The sequence below is a fragment of the Malaclemys terrapin genome, chromosome 17 (genome assembly GCF_027887155.1).
Source record: "Malaclemys terrapin pileata isolate rMalTer1 chromosome 17, rMalTer1.hap1, whole genome shotgun sequence".
In the NCBI taxonomy this organism is placed as follows: Eukaryota; Metazoa; Chordata; order Testudines; family Emydidae; genus Malaclemys; species Malaclemys terrapin.
This window is the reverse complement of record NC_071521.1, coordinates 20,783,860-20,801,021: the sequence shown is the minus strand read 5'-3', so window position 1 is coordinate 20,801,021 and position 17,162 is coordinate 20,783,860. Positions and strand designations below refer to the sequence as shown.

The following is a 17,162-nucleotide window of genomic DNA, read 5'->3' as shown; positions in this document are numbered from 1 at the left end:
GTGGCTCCTGGGGGTGAGCCCCCTTCCCCAGGGCTGCTGGCTGGCTCCCCTCGCTCAGGGTGGGTGTTGGATTCCCCTCCAGCCCCATGTGTGAGCTCAGGGGGTGCCAGAGGGACTATGGGGGGCCTCATCAGAGTGGGAGGCCCAGAGGCTCTGCTTGCTCTTGGCCACAGAGAGGGGCAGAGAGATGGGTGCTGGGAGGGGGTCAGCCCCCTCGCTGACTGAGGGGAGCAGAGTTCCCAGCTGGCCTGCCGGCAGGAGCCCCACTCGCTGGGACCCGTCTCCAGCGGCTGGGCATGGGCTGGCTCCTAATTGGATCTGGGTGGGTGGCTGGAAATGAGCAGCCTGGATTAGCTGCCGCTGGCTGGCTGTGCCCAGAGCTCCCCTCTGCCGCCCGGACCCGGGGCCTCCTCACCCGTCGGGGGCGGGGCATAACGGACAGCCCCCCCCCCCCCAAGCGCTGAGACCTCCCGTGGGCCTTCCCGCGCACACCACCTCCCGCTGCCCGCCCAGGACAGTCCGAGACCGGCTCAGCTGCATGCAGCACAAAGGGGTCTGGATCCCCCAGATGTCCTAGCCACACACAGGGGAGTGCAGCAACTCGGGCAGACCAGGGCGTGTGGCTGCTCGCACCGGCCTAGGCTAACCCAGCCGCTCCCCCCCGTGTGCCGCTCACCTGGGCTAACCTGGCAGTGCAGTCGGACCATGCAATTCAGGCCAGCTCTTCCCAGGGGCAGAGCTGGTGCCCGGGGGCTTCCCAGCCCCTGCCTGACTCCAGTGAGCCTTGTCCACAGCTCCAATCCCCCAGGGCTGGTGCATTGAAGGAGCAGCCCCTATGGATGAGAGCTGCCGGGGGCCCCCTATGGAAAAACAGAGCTCCAGCAGATTCCTCCTTCCAATAAGAATCCAGGGCTCTCCCCCGGGCTGGCCGGGGATGCCGCGCTGCAAGGCACCGGGGCAGCTCCTCACAGGCTCTGCCATTCCAGCCGGATGAGGGTGGAGACTGGCATGCAGGGACAGGAATTGCCAGCCCAGGTTTTATCATTGTTACGTTAGCGTCTAGACTCCCCGAATGCCATTGGGACCCCATTGCGCCAGGCGCTGCACGGACCTAGGGCCCCGTCTGAATAGACCGAGGGGAAACTGAGGTGAAAGGGTCAGGCCGCAGGTCAATGGCAAACCCAAGAACTGAACCTGGTCCTGATTCCTAGTCCGGTGCCCTAGCCACTAGGCTGCGCTGCCTGCCTGGCTCACGGCAGGGCTCCCTCGGGGCCAGCATCTGTTGGTGTGAGCGGCCAGCTCCCATAGGAAGGGGCAGGAGACCCCGCAGCCCCCAGGGGAAGTCCTTCCTTGCCCCATTGTCAGGCTGGTAGGTGCCGTGATGCAGGGGTTGGCACCGCTGCCAGGGGAGGAGGCTGGGGGAGAGGGAGGGAAGCTGGCGGAAACTGGCTGCAGAATGAGGTGCCAGCCAAGAACCCCAGGATGGACGGTGTGTTCCAGCGGGCTCTGCTCCTCGCTATTCCAGCCCCCCACCCCCTCCAGGCCCCCCACCCCACGTCCCCAGCAGAGAGCTCAGCTCCTGGCCGCTGCCTGGGGAAATGAAGCCGCTTCGCTAGGGCTTGATGGGGGTTGGGCAGAGTGGAAGGGGCACTGGGACACATCAGTGCGGTGCCCTGGCTTTCTGGGAGTGGGGCAGGCCATGGCCGAGGGTAACGGTGTCCTGAGTCTGTTTCAGCCGTCCCTGCACGTGGAGAGCCGTTGGCGCTGGCGAGGAGGCGCGCCCAGCCAGGCTGTGACTGCCCGCGAGCCGGGGCCCCCATCTCTGACCTGTGCTCTTTGTTTTGTTTTTCTCTCACACACGTTCTCTTTTTCTTTCCCCATCATCACTCCCCTGTCTGCCTCTCCTCCACGCTGCCACTGCATGCTCCAGTCTGTAAGTTGTCGGTTGGGTTGGCGCTCCCACTCTCCCCTTTGGCAAAGCATTCTGGGAAACGGCGGCCATGGTGGCCCGGCTTTCTTGGCTGCTTTGACTAACACATTTACTTAACCCGAGCCTTCATCCCTCCTCCTCCTCCTCCTCCTCGCACCCCCGTGGGGACGGGTGAAAAGGAACCTGCCCAGAGTACCACAGCCACAGGCTCCATTCTGGGTTGTGCCATAGACCCACCATCTTTCCTGGAGTCCCCCAGTGCCGCGGTCAGCCCAGGCTCCTGACTCGGCCACAATTCTCATTCCCTGCTCCTCCCCCTCCTCTCTGTCTCTGCTGGGTCCCGTTACATGGCCGGGCCCCTTCCTGAGTTTAACAGTCGCTGCTGAGCTTGGCTGGGTCAAACAGGTTCTGCCCCTTGGGTCATGGGCTCTGCAGGGGTTAAAGGAGGGGCCCAGCTGTGGAGGAGGGGAGCGGTGAGGGAGAGACTGGTCCCCCTTCTCCCCCCTCCAGCCCCATTGTGTTCCCCCTTGGGGCAAACTGTGCTCTAACCCGGGTAAGAAGCAGTGCACTATTCCTGTCTCTCGCATTTCCTTGTGTGTCTGTGGGGAGGAGCTGGAGACCCCTCGCTGGGTTTATCTACACCGTGGCAGTGGCTGCCGTGGGGGACCTGGTAACCACACGGTTGTTCCCGGTGTGCGGATAGCACGGCCAGAGCTGACCTGTGTGAGACATGTCCTGGGGCAGTGTGCCAGCCTGCTCTATGCAAGGTGCTGGGATGGGGGGAGGCCACCAACGCTGGAAGATTGAACCCCAGTGGAATCACGCCTGAGGACAATTGTGTTGTAACTGGGACCTCGATAGCATTGCTTTTATAGTGGGGATGGGGCCTGTGTGCGTGTGGGTGTGTGCATGTGTGTGTACGTACATGGATGGGTGGGCAGGCGAGAGTGTGTGTGTGTGTCTCTCTCTCTCTCTCTCTCTCTCTCCAAGAGGTAAAATACTTGTTTTTTTTTTTTTAAAAACTTGTTCCAAGGCACGTTGGGTCTGGCCTAGGCTGTTCTGACCCAGTGCAGGTGCAAGTGGGTTTAACCCCCAGGGTTGAGCTGGGCTGTTTGAGGGGGGAAGCCAGGGCCCTCTCCCCCATAGTTTGCCCATTATTTCCTCTGCAGTGCACAGCCCCTTTCCGATTCTCCCCTCGGGCTCCCTGGGCTGCTGTACGCTGGAGATGACTCTGTCCCTGATCCCCATTGCCCCAGCCTGCCGCGGGCTGGTGTCTGGTGTCCCACCTGGTTCGCTGCTTTGCCCCACAGCCTTATTGAATCCCAGTCTGTCCTGAGGCTCACGGATCTGCATCCATGTGTGTCTCTTCACCAGTCCCTGCCTCTCTGCAGTGCCGTTAGGAACACAGCCCTAGCTCCACCGTGGGGGTGGGACGGGAGGGGGGCTTTAGAGCCACTCTTGACTCTAACCACATTAGTGAACAGAAGCCAGGAGTTAGGGTTTATTATTTAAATTGTCTGAACAGTTGGCGACGGAGCCCTGTCTCTGCTGCTCCAGGCCCGGGTTCAGGACTGGAGTAGCTGGGCCAGCCCCAGTTCCCACGGCCCCTCCAGTGGGAGTTCGCTGCTGAATAACTGAGCAGCAGGACAGTGTGACGTCCCGATGAGTGACTGGGGATGGAGGGGACTCACCGTCCGATCCCATCTCCCCACCCCGCCCACCACACAGGGTGCCTGGAGCTGGGAGGGGGCTCTCCCCCAGCCCCCATTTCCCCCCACCACACACCTCAGCTCAGATGGGAGGCCCCCTCCCCGCCAACCTTGGCATACAGGGGAGGGGGCTCACTGCCAGGGCCCACCCTGCTCTTTGTGAGCACAGAGATGGGATTATTAGCAGCTCTTGGTCGCTAGAACAGTCCCCTCTGGTCCCAGCCCGGTTTCCTCGCCCCTCCGGTGCCTCTGCCAGTCGCCCCAGCACCCTTGGAGGTGGGTGCTTCCATTCCACCTGTGGCCGGCCCAGAAGCAGTGGGGCCATGCCGTGGGCATGACAGCCAAGCCCAGCTGCGTCCCTGGTGGCTTCCGTGGGCTCGCCGCCCTCCCCTACCTGAGGCACGTTAGCTGATGCCAGCCGCATGCTGGTTCTGCTATTTTTTGGAATATTTGGCTCGTTATGGGAACAGCGATCGCACGAGACAGGAACCTGGGGAGATGCACCAGCGGGGCTGGGGGATGGCCCAAAGTGGGGAAGGGCTGTGTCTTTGCTAGTCGTGGCTGACGGTGGAGCTATAGGGAAAGGTCGCTTGTTAACATCCTCACCCCCCTTCACACGTTCTCATCCCAGCGGCCGCCTCCTCCCTGCCTCACCAATTCTGCTTCCTAATAAAACTCCCGTGTTTCACCTCGGCCAGCTGTAGATTGAGGGAGCCGGGCAGGGGCGCAGCCCATTCAAAAGTGCCCCAGGGGCTTCTAGCACCGGCTGCTCTCACCCTGGGCCCCGTTCGCCCCCCTCCTTTCTGAAAATCAACCCTACATCTGAGATTCGCTACTGGGCTGATCAGAGCAGCCGCTGGGTTTTCAGCTTCCCCGGGGGCCCCCCTGCTTCCTGGGAGCTGGGGGCTTGGGGAGTGCTCAGGGCAGCGAGGGGTGGCAGGCCCCTGCAGCCTGGACCCAGGGGGCTTTAAAAGTGCCCCAGGGAACTGGAGATGAGCGTAGCGCCCCACACAGCTGTGGGGTCTGGCCCCACGACAGAACGGCCCTGTGGTGGGACCAGCTGCCCCATGCAGGGTCCTGGTGAGAAAGGAGGACTGGCTCCTGGATGCCGGCCGGGGAGACCCACTGGGCACCTCACAGAGGCTAACATGACAGAGCGGGGCTCCGTGACCTCTGACCTTTACCCTCTGACCTTCCACTTGGAGATAACGTACTAGCCAATAATCGTACTGATCCAACACTCATGCTTCTCTTTGAACTGGGTGTCTGTCTCCCCTGCACCTGTCCCCCCCTTCCCTGTCCCCCTATATCTTTCCTCTCTCTCTTGTACTGTCTCTCTCCCTCTCCAGCTTTCTACACAGCAGCCCCTCTCACCTCGGCTGGGATCCTGCCGGTGATGCAGTCCTTATGCCCCGATGGCCAGAGAGATGAGTTTGGATTCCTGCAGTATTCTAATTCCACGTGAGTCCGTCCCTTTCCTTGACGGCTTGTCTGTTTGCCTTGGGTCCGCTTTGCGCGCAGGTGCGCGTCCAGACACATGCCCTCTCCCTTGCTCATGCTGGCTGCGTACGGGTTTACAAGGACACGGAAATGGCTGCAGGTGGGAGAGGAAAAGGTTAAAGCATGGCATGGGCAAGTCACTTCCCCTCATGTGCCTGTTTCCCCGTCTATAAAGCAACGCCGATAATACCCACTGGCAGGATTATTTAGTTCCTCTTTCTAAGTCCCCAGATTCCTAGCCTGACAGCCCTGCAGAAATGCGGAGTTGTTCATCGGGACTGAAGCCCCGATTTATTTTTCACCCTCTACTGCTGCTTGTTCCCTGGGTGCCCACCTCTCCTCGGAGAAGATGAAAATAGACCCACCGCTTTCCGTTCCTGGCCTGCGTGTGCCAGCACAGCCCTGGGGCTAGTGCTTGAGTCCAGGCGCGTTCCTGGCCCATGACGGCCTTCGCTTTTTGGGTTGGATTGGTTTTGAGTTGTGAACTGCCCACCATTCGCCGTCCTCGAGGTTTGGGTCTGTCCAGGAGCCTGGGAATACAGTGGGGAGGGGACCCGCTCGCCACGTCCCCGATTCATGCCGGGTGTCTGACAAGCCAGTTCTCTGTAGACTTGTCCTTTCTGAGCGGCTCCCAGCAGGATGAAATCCCTCCCTCCCTCTGGGATCCGTGCAGCTGAGCCATCGCTCCCGGGACGCGGCTACGGCTCTCGCCTGCCTCCATTCATTTCCTTGGCCAGAATTCCCCAGTGCCCACCTTGCCCAGATCAGACAGGGCCATGCCCCCTGCTCGAACCTCTTGTCAGTGCTGCTTGGCTGGCTTGGCCTTGTGCTGGGAGCAGAGAGCAGTGTTGTTGCTCTGCGAGGGCTGGCGGGTGGTCTGGGGGAGCAGGCGAGCCTCCAGTGATGGTGCTGGAGCGCTGAGCTCCACGTGGGCCCTGGCAGCTGGCTGGCTTCACTTGCTAACTCAGAGGCTTGGCTGAATTCGAGATGAGCTCTGCCGCCCAGCAAATCCCAGCCCCACAGTGTCCGGCAGGGACAGGGTTAAGGGGCAGGCAGGGAGCGGTCCTGGGGGTGTGCAGGGAGGCTGACCCCTTGATGGGAGGCGGGATCTCCCTTGAAGACACACCTGCTCCACCAATGACCCTCACCCTGGCAACCCGTTTGCTTTCCTCCCTGCTAGTCATCAGCCTGGCCAGTGCCTGGCGGGGGCACTGCACCCCAGGTGCCCCCTCTCACAGGCCATCCTTGGTTGTGCTAAGGCCCCTCCTCTCCGCTCTCCCCCAGCGTGACCCAGCTCCTGGAGCGGCTCAATGAGGTGGTGGAAGAGAGCAACCTGTTTGACCCGAATCACCCTGGGCTGGAGGAGGAGCTGGAGTCCCTGCGGCGGCAGCTGGAGTCGCTCAGCAACAGCGAGCCCAGCTCCATGGAGACCCACTTCGACAGCCGGGCAGGTAGGGATGAGGCCACGGGCCTAGCCCGCCCCCACTGATGAGTCACCACCATCCCCGGGGCAGCTGGCTGGGCTGTGGCAGGCCTGGGGCTCAGGTCCAGGCGGGGATCTGGCAGCGGGAGCTGGGTGAACCCTGGGAAATAGCAGCATTGCCGTTCGCAGAGCCGTCATGGGGATGGCCCCGCAGCACGGAGTCCAGGTCCCTGTCTGGGTGGCTCGGAGCCTCCCCACAGCTCAGGGCCCGTTTCTGCAGCGCTGTCATTGCATCCCGGTGCGGGGAGCCGCCTACAGTTTGGGGCAGGGACACAGCCGTCTCTGGATCGTTTTGTGTCTCCCGCTCTTGGGTGTGAGCAGGGAGGGCGGGGCGGGTGGGGGAGCCCCACTCTGCCAGCTGCACTGCCGGGCTCCCTTGGCTGCTGCCGACCTGAGCTATGGCCCAACACTTGGGCTTCTCCCATTGTGCTCTCTGGGGCCTGGAGCCTGAGCGAGAGCTTGAGGGGCTGTAGTGGTGGCAGCAAAGCCGTGGGACAGGATCTGCCGAGCGGATTGTCATGTGCCCACAGCAGGTCTGGAAGGGTGACCTTTAAACCTACGGGGCAAATTTGGGCCTTGCTGGTGTTTTGCCAGGCCTTGAGCGCCGGCAGTTAACGTGCAGGCGTCCACTCCTTCCCCCCTCCGCCTCCCCCCTCCGGACCTGGGGCACTTCTCCCTGAGACCTGTTTGACTGACCCAGTGCCGCTCCCCTCCGGAGCCTTCCCCAGGTCAGTCTGGCCCCTTGAGCTGGACAAACCACGGGCAGCTAAACCTCCTCTCGCAGATCAGCCTCTGTCTCCACGGTGGCGTCCCGGTCGCTGGCTTCTCATGGGGGCTGTCACAGCTGCTGTCGAGGAGACACAACTCGTTCTTCATGCCCGGGGGCTGGTCACATAAGCCACGTGGGGTTGTGTCTGTGTCCCCTGCTCAAACAGAGTTAGACGGGCTGAGGGCTCACCCCAGTGCCCAAGGCTCGTACCCGCCCTGCGGCCGTTCCAGGGAACGTTTCACTTGCACAGAGCAAAGGAAAGGGGAACTGAGGATCCTTGTCTTGACAAAGCATCTCGGAGGCGCCTCCCTGTGTGAGTGGCATGGTGCTACCGCGCTGTACCCACCTCAGGCCCTGGTTCCCAGGTCCCTGGGGCATTGCTGCCTGCCCAGGCCAGGAGAACGAGGTGAGCTTAGCCCATGCATTGACTAACAAGGTGTAAAACCGCACCGAATGCAGGCAAAGATGACGGCGTTTATATTGGGATTGTTATTTATTAGGTGTATTACGGTAGCGCCGAGGCGTCCCAGCCACGGACCAGGACCCCATTGTGCTGGGGGGGCTGCGGACACAGAGCAGCTGGCATGCTCAATCCTAAAGGGGCGCCTAGAACTGGCCATGATCAGCGATTACCTTTTGAAAGGGGTTAAAGCCTAGGTGTGGGTTCAACACCTGCTAGCTAGCATGTCTTAGAGCCCCACCAGCTGTCTTGGCGTGCCCAGCACGACCGGCTCTCAGGATTCAGCTCAGATGAGCCCAAGCGAGAAATCTCGCCCGCACAGCCGAGCAGCACCCGGCCCTGGCCCACGTGTTCGGTGGAGGGCGGCACAAGCCTCTAATGTCGCGGTGTTTCTCTTGCTCCCCACCAGCGTCCGGCTTCACGTTGGGCTCCGCGGTGAAGAACCAGAGTGAACTTCATCGCTTCCTCACTCGGAACCTCTCCCTGCCCAATGAGACGGCCCAGCTGCTGCTAGGCTCCAAAATCAACCTCAAGGAGGTAGGTGCCTGCGCGGGGAACCCCACTCTGAGGAGCGCAGCCACACGGCCATGGGGCAGGAGGGCATGAAAGGACAGAAGGTTCGATCCTGCCAGGTGCTGAGTACCCACACCTGCCTGCCAATGGGAGTTGCCCTGGATGAGTCAGGCTCAGGCCTCCTCTCTGTCAGATGCTATCCAATGTCTGTGGTGGGCACACAGCACCCATCTAGCCAGCCGATGGCCATGGGCACCAGGGACGGGCAGGGGTTATGCATTGTGATCCCAGGGCCATGGCAGTGATACATGGCGCTTTCTCTCGCTTTCGGACCCCCGGCAAGGCTGAGAGCTTGTCGCAGATCACGGTGGTCACGTAATTTGAATTGAGTCTGTGAGAGCTTGGAAATGGCTGGAAAGCCACATTTGAGTAGCCCCCAAACCGGGTGGCACTGCAAGTTGGCGCACGGGGTCCCAATGCTACTCCGGTTTGGGAGTGGCTGAATTGGTCTCGCCGTGGTGCAGTGGCTTGTTCACAGGCAGCCGGAGAGTCACAGACACTCCTTGGCCTCTTCCGGAGCCTTGCTCCCCGGCTTCCACCTCTGCTGCCTTGAGACTCATCTCTCCTTCATAGCTGCAGGCTGAGACCTCCTGCCCCATGGCTCTGTCCATGCCAACCAGATGAGCCGGACAGGAGATGGGCACGCCCCAGGAAGGAGCCCAAGGTTGGGAATCCAAGAGGTGTAGGAGAAGGGCTGGTTCTGCAGCAGCAGTGGAGAGGGCTCCCAGCAGCCAGCCTCCCTGCCCGGCACCGGCAGAGCTTCACTCAGCGATTTCTGCGTCCAACCCAGGAACGTCAGGCTGAGCTAGGGCAGGAGACACCTCGGCTTGTGTCAGGGTTTCCTCCCCACTCTGAACTCTGGGGTACAGATGTGGGGACCCGCATGAAAGCCCCTTAAGCTTATTTCTACCAGCTTAGGTTAAAACCTGGTACGCTGCCACCACCAAGTGATTTAACAAGAAACAGGGAAAGGGCCACTTGGAGTTCCTCTTCCCCCCAAATATCCCCCCAAGCTCCTACACCCGCTTTCCCGGGGAGGCTTGAGAATAATATCCTAACCAATTGGTTACAAAGTGATCAAAGACCCAAACCCCTGGGTCTTTGGACAATGGAAAAATCAGTCAGGTTCTTAAAAGAAGGATTTTATAAAAAAGAAAATGTAAAAATCATCTCTGTAAAATCAGGATGGAAAATAACTTTACAGAGTAATCAGATTCAAAGAGCCCAGAGGAACCCCCTGTAGCCTTAGTTTCAAAGTTGCAACAAAACGGGGATAAACCTCCCTCTAGCAAAGGGAACATTCACAAGTTGAGAAAACAAAGATAAACTAACACGCCTTGCCTGGCTGTTACTTACAAATTTGAAATATGAGAGACTTGTTCAGAAGATTTGGAGAGCCTGGATTGATGTCTGGTCCCTCTTAGACCCAAGAGCGAACAACCCCCAAAACAAAGAGCACAAACAAAAGCCTCCCCCCCCCCCCCAAGATTTGAAAGTATTTTGTCCCCTTATTGGTCCTTTGGGTCAGGTGTCAGCCAGGTTACCTGAGCTTCTTAACCCTTTACAGGTAAAAGGATTTTGGTGTCTCTGGCCAGGAGGGATTTTATAGTATTGTACACAGGAGAGCTGTTACCCTTCCCTTTATAGTTAGGACAGCTTGGTTTACAGATGGCCGACAATGGGCTCCTCCTCGTGCTCAGCCAGTCATTCTGACTGGTTACCTCCCCTCCCCTCCCCTCCCCTCCTAACGTCCAGTCTGAGTTTGCATCGCTTCAGGTTCCAGCCTTGGCCTTGGCCTGGTGGGTTAGACCCCCCCACCCTCAGCAATCTCCTCCCATGACCGTCCCTGCAGACGGTGATAATCTCTCCGCGTGCTCTCCCCTTGCAGGTCTATCGCCTGTTTTTCGGCTCCTCGCCCGCCTCGGCGGATGACGCCCACGAGAGACAGCCCTGGGACCGATTCAGCTCTGGGGAAAAGATTCTCCAGCTGGAGGTGAGGAGAGAGGTGTGGGTCGGGAGGTGGTGGGGGGAATGCAGGAGACGGCTTGAGCTGGGGCACGCTCTCTGAGGGAGATCCTGACACTGGAGCCAGGGGGTTGGCGGGAGCAGGGGAAGGTTCATGGGGGCAGCGGAACGTCTGGGACGTCGCGGGCCCAGGAGTGCTGGAGCGGCCATTTATCGCCCTGTGCTCGCCGAATGGGCAGCTTTCCAGCCCAGGACACCTCTTGCTGCGTGGCTCTGCTGCGTGCCTGGGTCTCCAGCCAGTCCCCTGCTTCTGTCCTTACGCTGGGAGCCAGGACACCCCAGGGAGGCAGGGCCAGCCCTTATTTCAGCTCTGTAAGGGACTCCCAGAGGCACTAAAACCTGAGGAAAACAAAACCAACAAAACAAACGCTGGCCCCCTGCATGCCCTGCTTGGCTGTGGGTCTCGGAAAGGAAACAGCTGAGACTGTCTGGCTCGTGTCACTCATGAGCGCTGAGAGTCCCCTGCCCTGCTCTTGTCTGAGGGGCCAGGGAGAAGACTGCGGGGAGGCAGAGGTGCGGGGGGACAGGAAAAGGGTCGGGCGCGTGGTGGGGCTGGGGAAGGACAGGAAGAGTGCTGGCTGTGTGACAGTGTGGCTGGGTGCGGGGGGAAGGCTGTGTGGTGGTGTGACGGGGGGGACTGGCTGCCTTGGGGTTGGGAGGGAAGAGGGCTGGCTGCGTGGTCCTGGAGTTGGGGGGCGGGGAGGAGGAAGAGGGCTGGCTGCGGTGTGGGGGGGAAAGAGGGCTGGGGGGAAGGCTGCGTGGCAGCTAGGCCTTGCTTGGCAGCACCGTCTCCCTGCCTGTCCCACACCAGCATGGTTCCTTTCCAGATTATCACAGTCGTCAGGTAGCTGCAGCCCAGAGCAGGTCCCTGCAGCACCCACCCCTCCGCTTCCTGCCGGCGTGTGGGTCACGTCAGCACCACGAACAGTACCAAAGCCAGTCCTGTTTGCTGGGCCTCTGGCCCTGCTGGGGGGGATTGGTTCCCCCTCTCGGTGATGGAGTGGGGAGTGGGCGTCCTGCATTCCAGCCAGTGACAGCTGCCGAGACCCCTCTGCCCTCCCGGAACGAGCCTTGGTCAAGTGGGGTTGGTTCCTGGCTCTGCTCCTGGATCTGCCGTTGGCTCAGTGGGTCACTTCCCTGCCGTGCGCCTCTCGCCGGTAATGGCACAGCCGGGCTGGGGCTGGCTCATTCCCCGTGGGCTAGAGGCTGTGCCGGGGAGGGCTGCTTTCCCCCAGGGAGTCCGAGCCCTGTGTTCCCACTGCGGCAGCATGTCTGTGCGGGTAGCGCGTCCTCCCACGTCTAGCTGGCCCTACGTCTTGCCTGAGCCATCCCACGGCAGCGTCCGTCACAGGACCATGGCAAGGCGGGACTGGAAGGGACCTGGAGAGGTCACCTCATCCCGCCGGCCATGCTGAGGCGGGATTCTTGTACTCGTGTTGTATGGGGGGGATTTTCCCTGCCCCTCACTCTGGAGGCGTGGGAGGCAGGGAGCTCTCCCCGAACTCGAGAGGCCCTTTGCAAAGGGCACTGGGCACCCTTCAGTACAGGGGCCGGAATTGGGATACGCCATTGCACTGCCCTCAGGCTCTGGTCTCCTCAGTGCAGTTGTGGGATGGGGCCTGGCTACAGAGCCTTTCCCCCTGGCCCCGGTCTGGGCCGGTCCAGGGTCTCTTTCAGTCACTGCTACCCGCAGGCAGCGGGTGAAATGAGCTGGAAGGCTCGCTCGTTCCAGTTAGGCCTGAGCCCCCCCCCCCGGAGAAGGCTGCCCCAGAGGCTCACACAGGCGGGGTCTCTTCTTTGGATACAGTTGGGGAAGATGGAGGTGTCTGGACCCGCTGGACAGATCCCCCCACCCCCCGCCAGGCACTCCTGACTGCTCCCTCCCCGCTTCAGCCGACGCTCCCAGTCCACAAGGATGTCTTCTTCCCCCTCAGCCCCTGCGGACATTTCCGTGCCTGCCAAATCGCATCACCCTCTCCCTAAATCCCGATCCTGTCTCCCCTCCTTGAGCCCCCAGCTCTCCCTGAACCCCATCGCTCTTTTACATCTTTCCCCTCAGCCCCAGGCCCTCTCCTTCCATCGGCTGATGCCATGTGCCCCATCCTATCCCTGTCCCCAGACTTCTCCGGCATCCCCTGCCCCTGAAGGTCTCCAGGGCCCATTCCCTGCCATCTCCCCTTCTCTATGCCCCCAAAGTCCCCATGGGTCATGTCCCCCTTTCCACCCTTCTCCAAGCTCTCCTTGCCCCAGTGGTCCCCCTTCCCCTGTCTCTCCTGAGGTCCCCTTGCCCCACACCTGCTGCTGGCCAGGCCTCGAGGCTGAGGGAGCGAAGATGCTGCTGTTCTTCTCTGGCCAGCTAGAAGTTTGGGGGACATGTGGGTCTCTTGTCAGTGCCCCACGGGGCCTTCTTCATTCCACACCCTGCCAGGGATCTCGCCTCCTGCCGCAGTCCCCTCACCTCCTCTCCCGCTGTTGGTTCCAGGAGAGCCTCCTGGGCGGGTGGAGGAACCTGGAAGATGGGCTGATCCACAGGGCTCTGCGCGACCCCAAGAGATCCACCCACAGGCAGGCCCTCCTGCACCTCCTGTCCCAGGCCCTGGGCCTGGCCGGCGCACCCTCCGAGGCCTCTGCTTCCTACAGCCCCCAGGCCTTTGTGAAGGAGATGGAGGTGAGGGGCTGCGAGCAATTGTGGGGGGCAGGCTCCGGTGTGACGGCTGTGTGTATTCCCTAGCCCCACGCTGGAGGGGACTCACCCCCACCGGTTACGGGCCTCTGGCTGGGACTCCTGTGCCCAGAGTGTCTCTGGCCGGAATTCCCCACCGCTCCAAATTGGACCATGGGGCTCTCTGGCTGGAGTCTCCGTCCTTCCCACGTGAAGGACATGCCCAGAGTCCGGGCAGAGCTGGGAACAGATCCCTGCCTGGCACCGTGTCCTGCTGCCTGGGCAGAAGGGGAAAGCGAGGGGCAGCTCAGAATACAAGGAACCCCCTGCTTTTTGGAAGAGTTTGGCTGTCCCAGCCCGAGCCATCCCAGGCAGGGAGTGACAGCACGTCCTCTCTCCCGCAGAGCATCCTCTTCACGCCATCGGTGCTGGAGCACCTGACCTGTGACCAGGATCAGGAGGAACTGAAGCAGATCCTGACTGTCCCTGGGAGCCGGCAGCCCTGGCTGTGGGCCTACCGGGCCACCGTCTGCAACGGGAGCGCCAGCGTCCGCCGGGAGCACTTCACCCAGCTGGCGATGGAGCTCAAGGAGCAGCTGGACGTGCACAAAGTCGTCAGCAGGGTAAGTGGCACCTCTGCCTGGCAGAGGGAGGGAGAACGTCTGCGGCTGCCCTGCTCTGACACCTGGGCCTGCCCGTGCTGGAGTACGTGCCTTGCCCTCTCTGCCAATCTGCTCCCACCTTGCCAGCAGACGGCGTAAGGATGCCGAGCCCTGTGTCCAGGGACGAGATGTACTGGGCTCAAGCCATCAGTTCGTTGAACTTGCAGCCCCCAGGCAGCAGCTGTCCTGGCCAGGTCACAGGTAGTGCTTGTTCCAGCTGATCTCCCTCCTGCCACCAGGTCCTCGATCCGCCCGCTCCGCCAGGTGGGCTTTGCAGTGTGCCTGCTTAGCCAGCAGATGTGGGTGGGGGCAGACCTTGGGGGCAGAGCATTCTGCAGGCCAGGGGCCCCTGTGGATGGCGCTCCGCCACCAGCCCCGGCCCCCTGGATAAGGAGGGATCATTGAACTGTCAGCAAACACTGCTGAGACTCCTACTGGAAGGTCAGAGGCTTAGGGGCCCTGTGCTCTCCACTCCAGCCCTCCCTGTCCCTTCCCCGCTCCCCTCCTCTGCCCCCCCAAGCCAAGGTAGCTCTTCCTGGCCCACCTCCCTCCTGCCTGGCTTTGCCCTCCCTAGTCTGATATTTCAAACCCACTTCACTTGCACCACCTGGCTTCCTCAGCTGATTGGTCATTTCAGAAAGCCCCGCCTCTAGGGCGGAGTTTGCAAAGGGCCCATTCATCCTTTGCCCCAGGTGCGTGGCCTCTGCCTGCCCCCGTGCTCACCATGTGCAGCCGCAGAGCTGTTCTGTTGCTCGGGGTTGGTTTGCTGGGGTGTCTCTGAGATCTCTCCTGAACGCAGTGCAGCCACTGCCCTCCTGGCCACTGGGTCTCAGCCAGTTCAGGGAATGGGGCCAGGCCTAGGGGCTGTTGTCCCTGTCCCATAGACCAGCCCCCTTTATTTGCAAGGGAATCCATTCTCCTTCTCTTTCAGCTGTCCCAGGGCCCCGGTCTATCTCTCCAAGCGGTTCCCTCGCTCCCTGGGGCTGCAGGGTCCTGGGAGGAGATAGTGACTGGAAAGCATTGTCACTTCCACTCTTGGGCTTTGCAGAGCTCCGTCCCACAAGCACCATCACGCGATATCCCTGGGAACAGCCCCTCTTGTGTGCGTGCGCTCCATGAGCTGTCCCAGGCCCTGGCCACCAGTGCAGCTCTCCCCATGTGGAGTGCCCAGTGCTGTCTTGCTCTCTGGCATCAGCGAGGGCAGGAATCACACCCAGGGGTCTCCACTCCCAGGTACCATGGGGTCCCTAGGGAGGGGATGCCTGGGGCACTTAACGTTATTCAGTTTAGTCACCTCTGTTATGTGGCTTCTTCCAATTCTGGCTCCCTTGGGAGAGCTGCTGGAGCAAGGGAACCAGTCGGTGTTGACGTGCCCTTGCAGCAGGGCCTGGGCACGGTGAATGTACCAGAGAGGCCAACAGAATCCCACCGGGTGCTTACCGAACGGCAGAGTCCTACGCAGGGTGCCTGGGTGCAGGGAGCCTGGCAGCTCCATGGACCCACATCCTCTCGCTGAGCAGGTTCATTGCACAGTGCCTGCTGTGTTAATTACACTGGCTGCTGTCTCTGCCTGTCAGCAGCGGGCCCCCGCCAGCTTTAGGGGACGCAGCAAATGGCCTGGCCCATACATGTGAGCCTGCCACTGGCACCTTGCCAGGTGAAGTCGGGCCCTGGAGGCTTGGCAGGTGTCGGTCCCGAGCCTGAGGCTTCCCGGTATTTTCCTACAGCTGCTTACGCCCGTTGCGAATGCACAAGGCCGCTGTGGTGTGTTTCCATAGAGCGCCTGACGCACAGCGCAAGGGGGACGGGGCGTCTCAAGGCACAGGGAATGGGCGACTGGCTTGCAGACGGGTGCAGATAAACGGGACCCCTCCGTGTGACAAGTAGCCCACTCTGGGGTGCTGGAGGGAGCGGGCGAGGGGCAGCAGGTGGAGGCTGTGGGAGGAGGAGGTGCAAGGCCAGGCCGAGTGCTGATGGAGTTGAATGTTGGGAGGCTGGACGGGTGAGGGTCCAGGGCTGTGGGGGCAGCAGCCCGGGCCCTGGGCAGCACAGCCTGTACCTGTGATGGACCCCGTGTATTTCACGCCAGGGGGTATTTCCTTGGCGCTCTCCTGGCTGGACTCCTTGGCCCTGGTAACTGCTGGGAGAGCGGGTCCTGTGGGCACCCTGTGCTGCTGCTGAACCTCTCCCGCCCTTGGCTTTGCAGCTCAAGCTGGACGAGGTGAACAGCACGGCGGCCCAGCACCGGCTCCACGCCCTCCTGGAGGACCTCGTGGAGATGGAGAAGGTTCTGAAGGACGTGGACATCCTCTCGGCTCTGGCCAAGCTGCTGCCCCAGGGCGCCTGTGCCAGCAAAGCACCCCCGCCCGCCACCAACAGCACCAGCTGGGGTGGCAACTTCACCGCCGGCGCCAACTCCACCACGGAGGAGGGCGACAGGGAGCCCGTGGGAGAGAACCCCCAGGGCCAGCGCTCGGCCTTTGTGCAGCTCTGGGCAGGACTGCAGCCCATCCTCTGCGGGAACAACCGGTAGGCGCTGCCAGGCGGGTGCCCCTGTCCCTGGGATGAGGGGACGAAGGGAGTCCGGGGCTGCAGTAACTGAGGGCACAGGGTAGGAGCGAGGTCCCTTGGCAGAGCCAGCCCAGGGTTGGGGTGGCATGAGGGGGGTCATGGGGAAGCTGCAGGTTAAGACCAAGCTCCATTAGCAGGGCGGGGAGGGGTGGGCAGCTCCTCCTTTGGGAAGAGGGAGCAGGGGTCAGTGCACCAGGCCCAGATGGTCCATTTTCACACCCCGTGCCTAGGCCTTGGTAGCAGGGCTGCTTTAGGAGCTGGCCAGCCGGAGAGACCAGGTCAGCCCGTGCCTCGGAGCTTGCACCCCCTCTCCCTGGCAGTGCGCCCTCCCACCCCGGAGTGTAGTCCATGAGCAAGGTCGTGTGGGGAAAGCCAGGCTGGCTGCTGCCGAGTGGGTCTGCACATCCTGCCCACGTGTCCTTGGCTGTGGGCGGGTTTCCACGCCGCCACGGCACAGCTCTCGCTGCATCAACCCCACAGCGTCTCGCTGACTCACCAGCGTGTGAGTCGGTGTGAAACCGTGCTCGGGCTTCTCGTGCACTGGCCCCTGCACAGTGTGGGACATGCAGGGTTTCCGCAAAGGGAGTGCCCCAGAGAGCCTGGCGGGGAGGGGCGGGACCAGTTTGCCCAGGGGCGGAGCAGGTTGGTGCCGCTGCCCTGAAGGGAGCAGGAGAGGACTGTGGAGTATCACTGGGGGGAGGGGAGCACTCCAGACAGGGCTCCGTGGGGAGCAGCTGGCTCCGTACCAGGCCTTGCCTTAGTGCTACTGTGGGACCCCCGGGCATGTGCCAGGACTGGAATCCTCGGCAGGGTCCTTG

The 17,162-nt window shown here is 61.8% G+C and overlaps 1 protein-coding gene across 1 annotated transcript in view; it reads left to right on the top strand.

Annotated features, from left to right (window-relative positions):
• ABCA2 (ATP binding cassette subfamily A member 2) overlaps positions 1-17,162 on the top strand; it is a 130,635-nt gene that overhangs the window by 61,300 nt on the left and 52,173 nt on the right. Inside the window, exons 3-9 of the mRNA XM_054007246.1 lie at positions 4,989-5,100; positions 6,424-6,590; positions 8,261-8,388; positions 10,313-10,417; positions 12,932-13,117; positions 13,516-13,734; positions 15,980-16,302. Coding sequence (XP_053863221.1) covers positions 4,989-5,100; positions 6,424-6,590; positions 8,261-8,388; positions 10,313-10,417; positions 12,932-13,117; positions 13,516-13,734; positions 15,980-16,302 — 1,240 coding nt within the window. The remainder of the gene's footprint in view (positions 1-4,988; positions 5,101-6,423; positions 6,591-8,260; positions 8,389-10,312; positions 10,418-12,931; positions 13,118-13,515; positions 13,735-15,979; positions 16,303-17,162) is intronic.